Source organism: Dermacentor silvarum, chromosome 1 (assembly GCF_013339745.2).
Source record: "Dermacentor silvarum isolate Dsil-2018 chromosome 1, BIME_Dsil_1.4, whole genome shotgun sequence".
NCBI classification, from domain to species: Eukaryota; Metazoa; Arthropoda; class Arachnida; order Ixodida; family Ixodidae; genus Dermacentor; species Dermacentor silvarum.
The window spans coordinates 74,128,175-74,140,464 of NC_051154.1; the positions used below are offsets into that span (position 1 = coordinate 74,128,175).

Sequence of the window (12,290 nt, forward strand, 5' to 3'; positions counted from 1 at the left end):
GCTAAATGGTAAAAATAGAGCAATGCTGCTAAGTCTAGTGATGCTCTAAACTTTGAGTGCAAAGTTGCCTGCTGCTCACTGCGAAGCAACATCAGAAAGCAAGTGTGCCTGATGCTACACTATTCACAAAGGTTTGGCTAATGCCTACTAAACAAATGATGCTTCACGTGCACGCACACACACACGCCCACAAACATACAAGCATCATCAAAGAGGCTACCGCAAAGAACGAAATGGAGAGAAACAGCCAATGGTGTCACAGGCAATGTACGAAAGCAGCAATGCTGAATACGCCAGTCTTTCTTTTTTTTTCCCCTCTTTCTAAAAGAAAGGAAAATATATCCTGTCCACAGTGGCAGAAACCAAAGGTATCCATCACAGTGACCATCCAAGGCTGATGCACAAGCAATGTGCACACTGGTAGCCACCAGCCAGCAAATGAAATGCAGCACATGTGCTGTCATGTGCCACCAGGCCTTGGCTTTCCTACTGGCCCAGATGCATATATCTGTGGGTGTCGCAGCCACGTATCCAGCAGCCTGTGCTGATGGGTTCCCCTCGCACTCTTCAGGCCTCGTCTGTTTTGGGCAAGGGCGCAAAAGCTCTTTCTGGCACAAACAAAAAGGAAAACTAACACAAGGCTCTAACCTGCATTGTGAGCTGAAGCAGTGAGGGAGGATCGACGACGCATCTCCAGGGCTGGCCAATGCAAACAAAAAAGGAAAAGAAAAGAAAAAGAACCAAATCAACAAAGCTGCAATGTTGCATATGCTGTGTGCTCAAAGCAGTACTGCTAAACTGCTTTTAAGAACTTATGTACATAAACTGAGGCAATCTTGGTTTTAAAAGGGCACTCTCCAGTACCTTGATAATTGCAACGGCATAGTACCGAGCTAACCTTGCAAGTCAGCTGAGCCTCCCGTTTCAAAATGGAAAGGAGTCATGCAAATAGCTGTGACCAACAAAACAATGCGTGAAGCAGAAAGCAAAATTATGTGTGCATGCCGTATGAAACTGACACTTAGAAAAGATGAGATCATCATTAATATATATATATTGCCCATTGGAGAGCAGTCATTACAATGCGTTGGTAAGAAATAGCCTCAGGTTTGACCGACATTTAATATTACCGAGTAGCTTAACCTATGGCTAGGCAAAGATTACATTGAAGTACTTCCACATCAGTTAATTGGAGTGCTCTGGGACAAGTACCAAAAATCTAGATGCCTATCTACAATATACACCATTAGCACAGACCAGTGCCACTAAACTACACAGTAATCAATCAATAAAAAAAAAAAAAAACTGGTTATATTACCTTCATTGAGTGAAGCTGCAGAAGACCGCCTCTGGGATGAGTTCAGTGCTTTATAAAGAAAAAAAAAACAACAAAAATTGAAGTTAGGACAGCCGCAATGTGCCCAGTTTAGATTTTTAAAATAGCGTATGCATGCGATCATACTTCATAGGCAAAATAACAATGAAAAGTTGCACACTTATGTCAACCATAACTCAATGTATACATTATATCATATATGCACTGTCTTGCTGTATAATAAGAGCCACATGCACATTCACTCACACTGCTTGTGCCTGTGTGCAGTGCTGATACCTTATGAAATTGACACATTTTCTGATCTGAACACCACTGACTGCATACTTAAGATAATCTTTATGAGGTTAGTATAACAATGCAACATTATGCACAGACAGCATGCTTGCACAGCAAACAAAAGGATAAACAATTATTCTGCAGGCAGGCTCCATAAGCATGGCAACGCTCTAGTTGGTAAACATTCAGCATGAGAATAATTCATGGCAATGCATAGAATGGCGATCTTGCAAGAGAGAATGGTTTGAATGTAGTCCATGGAATAGTTCTAATCTTATGGAGGGACTATTAGCAGGCTAAGCAATGCAAGTCAGATTCAAATTACTAAGCATCCATCATAACAGTTAGTGTTAACTCTCATTACTACAGCTATTCAGGTCGAATGGTGATCAGCAATTTTTATCAGATTTCAGTGAAGTGGTTTCTCAGATAATGCTCTCCAGTAGGTAGCCCATGAAAAGGGCTTCCCAAAATCTGTTTTGGTTTTGTTTCTGCGGCAAAACTGATTTTTAATGCAACTTTTGGTGAACTTAGGCGGGTGCATTGTTGAAAAAGTTTGCGTGGCCCTTTGCTGCTTCTGGTAGGGAAAAAAAAGCAAGCTGCTCACGATTACAGCACATCAACAGAGAATGTTTTGTGATCAGAGCACTAGCAGCAAGTTGAGGGATGACATTACATGGTCAGATTTACAATTTCACAGTGCTGAAGGATGATAATTGAAGGAAAAAAAAGCAAGCAACTGTCCACCGGCAAGTTGGGGTTTCAACTCTGAGCAGTTTTATTCCTCTCAAGTGCACTTTAAAACCTCTGTCACACATCCAACATGTAGAATTAGGCACAATGCCTGGAACAGTTTCAGATTCAGAAAAGTGTCAACTTTGACCAGTTGTAGTTCAGAATTGAGCTCATTCTGAAGGTGCAGGGGCTTAACAGTAAAGATTGTGAAGACCTTCAGACTCTAAAACCAGTACCAAACCTTCAACACCAACCCAGGAAGGTGCAGAAGACGGGAAACTGCACTTTCCCGTGGTAACAAAAGAGTTAGTGCTACTAATAATACCCGACTATAAAACTAATTTGCCTAAAAATTGTAATGTTAGAAGCAGTAAGTGACACAAGAGCCATTAGCTATCACACCAGCTTGAAAACTTGGCAACTGCTGCCAAAGCCTGCATTCAGCCCGTTACTTTGATGTGTGCAAAAACTGCAAGCAATGCTGTCGTAATTTTGTAGGCTTAGAATGTCATTTGACGACCTACATGAAAATAGCCAAATTTCTTCGCCTGTACAAGGGTACAAAATATAGTATGAAGACTCAGACATATTAAACTGAAAATAATTTCATTGCCAGCAGCGCCACAGTACACTCTAAAAATTTTAAAGTTTACACCCTTTGAGTCGTATCTTGTCCCCAAATAATAATCGTCATCTGCCTTACTTGGTTTCCTTTCTTGAAAACTCAGCGCTCTCTACTTTCCTGCCGAGAATGCTGTGTCACGCTGATGATGCGCAAGCCTTTCATGACTAGGAAGTACTGGGCTCGCAGCGTTAAAGAAAGGAAATGCGGACAAGACAGATGACGATTGTTGTTTGGGGACAAGATGTGATCCTAGGGTGTAAACGTTTTTTAAGTGTAAGCTTCCACATTTAATGCAACGTATACTGGCTAACCAAATTAAGTTTTGTGCTAGCACAATGCTGAAGTGCATTTTGTATGTGCAAGTTCATAGTACTGTAACTCTGATCATGTTGCTCAATTTTATATAAAAATGGATCAAATGTATTTACAGGTAAAATTTTCAGTAGAAGCATCAAAATAAACTGAGAGCACAAAGTGCGAGATATCACAAAACAGATGACAGTGGACATTTCAGCATCTATACAGCGGCCTGCACATTTTTCAGGGCAACACTCATTCATTATTGCTTTGCTAGTCCTGGAATTTCACAAGTTATCTATTTTTAACTTGCGCTGTAAAATAAAACATCTGGCATTGGTACTTATCTAGTTCATTTGGAAAAAGAAAACACTGTCACACCCTACCATGAGAGATTAAGAGCCCCCGAAGACAAGCGTAAGGGTGTTGCCACCTGCCATTAGGTAAAGAAAACAAGCAAGACTGATAGCAGTTAGTGAGTGGCTTTGCTGGCAAATGAAGAATACCAATCCTATGTCTGGTGAAGCTTCCTTCTTCGGTGGTGAAGTGCACACATGGTGGGTTTTTATTTGTTGACAAACCAAGCAAGCATCAGACATACTTTATTTTATAATGCAGATACAAAAAATTTTGAAAACATGTCCTATGTAAGAAATTTGAGCATAAACAAAGCAGCAGTATGCACAAAATATTTTTTTTTTTCTCAAGTCCTGACAAATACGCAGGCCACTGTACAATGCACATACAGCAAATGTGTTTTCACAGTGCCCAGAAAACTGCCTCCTTACCATATCCGAGTCCCTGAAGGAACAGTCTGAATGCCTCGCTGACCTTCCCTGGCTGCTCTTCAAGCACCATTCCACAGTCAGACACCTGGATGTCAGTAACATATTCAAGCATTAACATAGTCAAGCAATACGACCGACAAGACATACCTTCATCCAAGTAGATGTGGTTGGGTCCATGCGGCTGTTCATGTTCACTGTGTCATCAAGATGCGGGGACAGGGCTCCTGCAACCAGCATCACGCTGCACCTAGGGATAATTTTTGTCCAAGTGTGAGATACAAAAAAAGGTGTCCAAAGCAGAGCATGGTTTTATACAAAAATAAGTGGCACCACACAGTGGCACCATTTGTTTGCATTAGAGGCGGCCATTGACCGAAAAATTGTCAACGGCGCATTTAATTATATACTCACTTGAAGTTCTTCACCATCTTCTTCTTTGCAGGATCTATTTCACGGGTGATGTTGAGGTCAGACCTCCTGCACAAAGTTCACAACTTCATTAATCCCACAAATGCTAACTCAGCCTGAAGAAGTTAAACTCTGACAGCACAAATGCAACAACCAGGCTTTATCTATTCCAATATGATGCAACACTTTTGCAGCCTCATTTAGCCAAATAATTCACAGCTTTTTTTTTTTTTTTTAGAGCTTGTTTTGAACACATGCCTTTTGAGGAATACATAAGCACTTTTTTTTAAACAATCATTTACCTTCAGACGCAGCACACAAGCAGCAGCAGCAAACTTGGAACAGCGGAGACTGTCAAACAACACATTGTTTTTAGATTACAGCGACTTCAGCGAATTTGCTGTTGCCGATTTCGCATGCTTCAGGAACTTGTTTACATAATCTTGCTCAAATCAATTACCCCTCTAGGTTCGTTCTCTATGAGAAGACTTCCAACAGAACGTTTTGAGATCGATGAGTGAAACGTTTTTGTAAACAGAATTTAATTTTGATAAAAAATTGATTGAACATTTGTAAAATTGTAAAAAGACTCCAAATTTGTAAACTTTACGAAGAATTCGGGAGGGTTGGCAGGTACGGATGGACAAGGGGACTTGTATTCGTCAAAGTTCCCTTCCCTTATTGAAATGGCTCCGGAGACAAGGGAAACTTGGTGAACCATTCATACTTGACAAAAACAACTAAAACAGATGAAGACAAAGTAAGAAAGGTACACATATGAGTGCTTACTTTTGATATTTACCAGGAATTTTTCACAAGTAAACTCGTAGCTATGTGCGTCAGCACCCGTATGTGTACTTCCCTTTTTTTTTGTCCTAGTCTGCTTTAGCCATGTTTTGTCAAGTACAATGCCAGTAGTGTAACTCAACTGGCATCAGGCAAATAAGAGTAAATAGGTAAATGTAACTCTAATATTAGTCCGACTCAGTTCATAGGGGTTTCTCTGTATATCTCACTTTCACTCACTTTATGAATGCATCGATGAAAAATCCGAGGTTTTGGGCATTGATCGTCTTGTTGAAATACTGGCGAAACACTTGCACCAAGTCATGGTTCCGTTCTTCATTCAGCTGCAAAACCATCATGTAATTACATTCACCAAGCCCAAAACAACAATTTTCAATTCTCTCCATCTCAGAGAAAACACCAAATGATGCTTATTGAAGTTCATTGAACAGTAAATGTACAGCCATAATCGATACAAATTATTAGTGAAATAAGAGGTCCCAAAGTTAAAAAACTGTCACGGTGACCTATTCATGCAACATAGGTTAACTTGATCAAATATACTGCAGTTTACATGTATAAGATATTGTAAGCATAGGTATTATACTGAAGTGTACAGAAACAACAGAAGATATAAAACACTGAAATAGAAAAATGCAAATTGCTTAATAAAAATGCGACAGAACATATTACAGGAAAAGAAATTATGCACATGTAACAAGAATGTATTACGTACTATTATAAAACAATTACATTAAAACTACTACAAATCTATTACAAGACTAAAATAAACTATTAAACAAAACAAAAACAAACTATTGCAAAGCTATAGTAACTGTTAACCCTCTAAGTGCCGTGCATGAGTAAATTGTTTTTGCTGCAACAGTGCCAAGGACGAGTCCAGCTTGTCCATGTGTTTGGGCACCGTTTCCAAGTGTCTGTTAATGAGCCAGGCTCGTACACTTCATTTTAATAACATTCTCACAAATTCCCTCTTTCGTCACTAGAGGGTCTAGCGAGTCCTTTCATTCCAAGAAAAGGAAAAAAGGCGGCTTCCAGCCACGTGTTGTCGCACTCGTCTTGAACGCGAAGATTTCATCTGATTGAGCCATCAAGTTCTGAAGATTTGCTTCTGCTGAAAGCATTGACAGGGATGGCAGTGTGCTCAGTGCAATGGCCAATGATTCCTGCTAAAGTTACTAGAGAACTCTGGTGCTGCGGTCGCTCAGCTAGCATGGCAATGATGGTTGGTGCATGGATTTGTCAGATCTTCGTGCTTGTGGCTTCCAAGCATTCTTGTGGCTTTGTTAACTGCACTTTATCTACCTTTATTGACCTAAACTTCGAAGTAACCATATATTTCTAAATGCAGAAGGCAATAACAATCCGCACACATGCAGGATTACTGCGAATTGTTTATTTTGTTGAAAATGAACAATTTTGCAGAGTCACAAAGCTGTTTGAAGCCAGAAAGACGGAAGTTTAGGCAAGCCCATGCCATCATACCCATGCTGGCTGAACTGCCACGATTTCAGCTCCCATAGATACTAGCACCACAGTTCCTAGTAACTTTTGTAGGGAACTCTATGGCGTCTAGGGGTTGTGACAGAAGTGAACCGCATCAGCTCCGAAATGTCTAGCCGACACAGATAGTTCTTGTTTAATATTTTCAGACACTAGTTGCGAGTTTACTAGCCATATGTTACACATATTTCAAATCTGCAAAGAATTCATTGTCCTGATGTGCAATTGAAAAAAAAATTTTTTTGTGAACATTTCTTTTTTTTCCATTTTTTGCCACCACATAAAGAATTAAGAGTCATGTAAAGTAGTTAATAAATGTATTTTACACAACTCAAATATATGGGTGTTCTTCAATGACTTAAGTTCATGAGGTATGGAATTCCAGTGTATTCTGCCAGCAATGAGATAAAATGGAGACTGTAACTTACAATACAAGGAAAAGGCTTTACCCAAAAGCCAGACAGATGTGAAATGAATTTCCAGACAAGTTTGAAATGAATTGCTACTACACAACGATAGTTCCCAAGCTCTTCTGAGCAGCGAGAATGTACATAATCCAGAACCTTTTGGATAAAAGGATGATCTACTCCAGAAGCTTATGGTACTGTTGTGTACTTCTGCAACTTGTTACCATTATCTCTTTTATTTAAAAAACATAATTGAAGGTATTAAACCTAATTTCACACAAATGAAGGAGCCTTAATTTATTAGAGAGTATAAGCGAGTTACCTTGGCGTCACAGGGAGGCGCTACAGGTTAAATGTAAACTACAATGCTGCACAACAAGAATCCACCAAAAAGGCATTTTTCAAATGCAACATTCAGGAAAAAGTACTACACTTGGGGATAACTGTATACATTCGGTAATAACTCCTGCCCAAGGAGACCAGCAGTGTGCAATGACACACTCAACTTTTTTTTTTTTTTCATAAGTAAGTTCTAGGAAGTTATCCAATAAGACAAAATCATTTAAAGCTGTGTTAATCGCTACCAACCTTGCCAAAGTGGTGCCACATCAGGTAGTCCAATGTTGAAGCAGTCATGCCAGAGCTTCGAAGGTGCATGGCATTCAGCTTTTGGTAGCCCCACTCTGTCCAGCTTGACTTGGTGGCAGTACAGTTGATCAGGAATAAGGCATCAACAAGTTCCGGGCGGTCCAGCTACAGAAGGCATTCATATAACGAGAACACAATTTAGCATAAACACATTTGCACCTAGGCATCGATAATGCAACATGTTTAAGAAGACTAAGAAAATAATAAAGATTACAAAAGCACATGGAGTCCTTAAATTTGAAAACTTATTCTAGAAAACATGAAACAGTCAGCAACATGGCGCCAAGCTTTGATATATAACAAACCTTCATTTAACAAGATCTGTAATGTAACAACTTACTTTCATTTGCCTATCTTAGTTCCATTGAAAACCATGCATTCTTTTGCAGTATAGCCAAGTAATTTTATTTCAGTTTTTATTGAACGGTGTTAACATATATATACTTTTTAAACCCTTTGAGGGTCAAAGACTTGAATACAGTGGAACCTCGTTGATACAATCTTTGCGGGAACCAGAAAACAAAACGTATCATCCAAAGCAAGCCCCAAAACGTAAGAAAAGAGGCTTACTTGGTGACAAACTCGCTAGCAAAGCTTCCTGTGGTGTCATGTGATACTTCTCTGCATAACATGCGTGTTATGCGGTTGTTGGAATGTAACTTAATCTAATACACTTTCATATAAAGCTACAAGTTTCAGAAATACCAGTTTGCAGTCATATCATCCAATTTCAGGGGAAAACACAATCATATCAACCGCATGAAAATACATTGCTCCTGTGGGGTGTTGGCCGGGAAAAAAAAAAATGTATTATCCTGAAAATCGGATCAACAAGGTTGCACTGTATATGGTGCCACAAACAAGTCCCAAATGGTCAATGCCATATATTTATGAAGCCGTCTGTATGTATGAAAATTTGTTAACCATTGTTAACCGCCAATTTGTTAACTCTGTTGTTCACTTGAAAGTGCTGCCACCCTGTGTGGATAAAAGAATTTTTTTTTTTTTACTCCATAGTCTTTTGGTTTTAATTCCACAGCTTGCTTATGCCGGTGCGTCGGCGACCGCTCGCGCCTCTGTACGTGTGCGCGGAGATTAGATTTGGTTTAGTCTCGCGGGCTGTTTTCGTTTGCCGCACTCGCAATAACTGATGCCTATCTGGTTTCTAATCTCTCAAAGGGTCACCGCTAGATGCTCGCTCATTTATTGCTCACAGGGGTGCAATTACATCTGTTCACAAGCAGGAACTGGTATTACGAACGATGCCATCATATACGAACGATGCTGCCATGCCTGCGTTTCTTTTCTTGAGACTCGCGAAAACTGATTGCCTTTTGTTGGCGATGGGACGAAGGATTACTGCAGGTTTCCGACTCATTTGGTTTTTCTGACGGATACACAACTATAGAATTTTCTTGCGTGCACTCACATACACAGTTTGATTACACTATGGACGTGGGTGCCGGTTGCTCTTCTGCAAGTCAGTCGAGTGGCAATTACTTCGATGCAGACTACTGCCAAAATGCTGAATCAGAATATATCCATTCCAGTGTATATATACTCTTTTTCATTCTTATTACAAGTGTTTATTCAAGTCCATCTGTATTCATGAATAAACAATGCACGTTTACCTACAGAAAATATTTTTTTGAACTTTATGGTCACTATAAAAATTGTTAATTTTTTTCAATGATCACTCTGAAGATATTAAATCTGCAAATAAAAAATCAACCCTATGGAGTAGCATTTGGTAAAAAAAAATTTAACCTCAAATTGTTAGGCTTTGGATGAGCAAAGGAAGATAAATAGATTGCTTGACACCGAACTCATTAATTCCAAACATTCTCTTGAATGTGAGCGGTGAAAAATGCCAAACATCAAGCAGAGGATGAACTGCACTGCTGCAACATCTCTCATAATGGTGCAGGAACCGCACTGGGCATGCTCTATTCGTGCTCTACTTAACACTCAAATGTGTCGGCAATCAGATGAAACAGGAAGTCATCCACCAGAAGTAAAATTGTGTTGTCTCGCTGTGCTGCTGTCCTCAGTTTTTGCGTGTATGTATCACAAATTATGCTACACTGTTTTTGGCCTGGCAAATCACTCCACCGTTGCTTAAATAAAAAAAAATCACAGCCTAATGTTGACGAACCTTAGTCGATGACAATACATATATATGCATGGCGCTATCCAACAGCAGGTGCTAACACTAGACGTAGTCCATGCCAAAATTTTGCCCTCGATGCCATCTCTCTCATTTAGGCCAGTGATTGTGGTACCATCAATATTGCCAAGTTTCTTGTGCAATTTTGTTCAGAAATTCTTCCCAGTGAGGACGCTGTCTGCCACGACTGCTCTAGAAACCTGCGAATTAGTTGCAGCTGAAAGAAGAAACCTCCACTTAAAAAATATTTCGAATTTAATCACGTTTTTTTTTTACAAGTAGGCCCTTTGTTATATTGAGACTCCTGCGCTACAGCAAAAACAAGACGAGCAACAGTGAAATACCAGCAATAAATACAAGAATTTCCAAGCATAAACTTGACTTTAATAAGGTTGATAATCCAAGCATAAACTCGACTTTAATAAGGTTGATAGATGGGAGAGTTGGTACAGATCAATTGACACAAACGAGCGAAAGGGAAAAAAGGTAAGAAAGGGAACAGACAAGCACAGTCTGTTCCCTTCCTTACTTTGTGTCCCGTGTTGTCGCACAGTTTGTATCAATAAACGTGACTGATGTTGACAGCATGTAAATATCAGTGTAACTGTGGTGCTCTTAGCACAAACTTTAGCTGAGGCTTTTACAGTGAGCTTTGGCCACTTCAGGTGCATCAATGCATGCAGGCAAGCAAAAGATATAAAGATTTAGCTAAGGAAAAAGCAATATCTACTACACTAACCAACTTGTCTGGTGCACTAAGGGATAACATATTCTCATGGAAAGAGAAAGTGGGCAAGCTAACATGACCCTTCTTAATGGGTCCCATCTAGCTTAATTAGAATGTAAAATGCTACATGGGGTGAGGAAGGTTAAAATTGAAAGATCCCCCACTGCCAAAGGATGAAATCCCAAAATAAAGCGAGGAAAAAAAAAAAAAAAGTCAAGAAGAAATGGAAACTTACAGCAAACTTGGCCATGATGTAAGCACCAGCACCTACACCAAATCCAATGAAGTGTTTGATCCTGTAAGTAGATATCAAATAACAAATTTTAATGGATAAAGGAAAAATAAAAATAAAGAAAAAACAGAAAGAAGGAAGTTTGTTATTGAGAAGAAACATACTTGTAGAACTTCATCACCAGCAGCAACATGTCAGCAAGCGTTTCCATAGAAGGGTAGGCATATCTGACAAAAGAAATATGGATTACATTATATCCACCACAGCATTTCGCATAATTTATGTTCACTTCAACTACGATAAATGTAGAAAGAGCACAGTGAGCCATCACATGTAAAACAAGAAACAGAATGGGAAGGAAAAGAAAAACATTTCGAAGCAGTTGTTGGACGTAGTGCAAACCAGTTAGGCTATACTAATTTAACAATGAATTTCAATCTTGTTCATACAAGATAAACTTCACATTATTCAGTTCCCGTTTCAGAATTTTCTTCTCGCACCCCCTACATTTGCTATAAGGTATGTCAGCACCTCTGAAAATGCATGTTTTTCACATTTCAAAAAGTCGTCTATTCAAGATTATCAAAAAGAATTACGTTTCTACCTTTACCCATTCAGAAGTTACAGCCATTCTTTCAACCCTTGTGTATGCATTCGAAACCAAAAGCAAGAACATCAGAACCCAGAAGCGTACAATTTAATCCAAAATATTTCTTCGCATATGTATTGTTTTATTAAATTATGTTTAGAAGGTATACACTTATAGGAGTGCACTGTGGTGATTAGTGCCTTTGAATTAGTTCACATTTTCACTAGAGGGCTGTGTGACATCTGCTGTTCTGGTTTGTTTCCATCGCACAGGCTTCATTCTGCCAGTTGTCTACTTGTTTGTCTTTTAGAGCCCGAACTTGTCAATTTAGCATATTAAAACAAACTTGTAGTATTTCTTGTCTCATGGCACAGTTCTAGGACAGAAAAAAGTTTCCACACAAGTTCGTCAGGAAACAACATTAAAGGAAGGTGGTGCATCAGCCTACAGGGGACACAAAACAAAGGAAAAATTATGGGAAGCTGGCGCTCGTGCAAAATAAGACCAGGTCAAAACTGGTGCCAAAACTTGCACCTTCGTTCTTCTCAGACCTTAATTTTAGTCATTATCTTGTTACACTCTGGTGACATACCTTAATATGCACATTTTCAGGAAATTAACAGGAAATTAAATGCGTAAGCCTGCTTGGCTTCAAAAAGCACTTCAGATGTATAGTTTTCTGGATGAGAGCACAAGGAAGTCCCATAAACACAATGCAAGGTTCCAAAGTTTGTTATGTCGTACA

At 39.3% G+C, this 12,290-nt stretch overlaps 1 protein-coding gene across 4 annotated transcripts in view; it reads right to left on the reverse strand.

The window, feature by feature from the left end:
- Window positions 1-12,290, reverse strand: part of LOC119466198 (protein NDRG3) — a 67,860-nt gene that overhangs the window by 4,559 nt on the left and 51,011 nt on the right. For 3 of the 4 annotated variants that reach the window (XM_049669789.1, XM_037726693.2, XM_037726690.2), the window contains exons 5-13: window positions 11,121-11,183; window positions 10,960-11,020; window positions 7,771-7,935; window positions 5,492-5,595; window positions 4,469-4,534; window positions 4,205-4,304; window positions 4,058-4,142; window positions 1,319-1,366; window positions 649-699 (exon numbers count right to left, since the gene is read on the reverse strand). In XM_049669789.1, the coding sequence (XP_049525746.1) occupies window positions 649-699; window positions 1,319-1,366; window positions 4,058-4,142; window positions 4,205-4,304; window positions 4,469-4,534; window positions 5,492-5,595; window positions 7,771-7,935; window positions 10,960-11,020; window positions 11,121-11,183 (743 nt within the window). Of the gene's footprint in view, window positions 1-317; window positions 579-648; window positions 700-1,318; window positions 1,367-4,057; window positions 4,143-4,204; window positions 4,305-4,468; window positions 4,535-5,491; window positions 5,596-7,770; window positions 7,936-10,959; window positions 11,021-11,120; window positions 11,184-12,290 lie in introns of those variants that run through there. The other variant, XM_037726697.2, reaches the window with a different exon arrangement.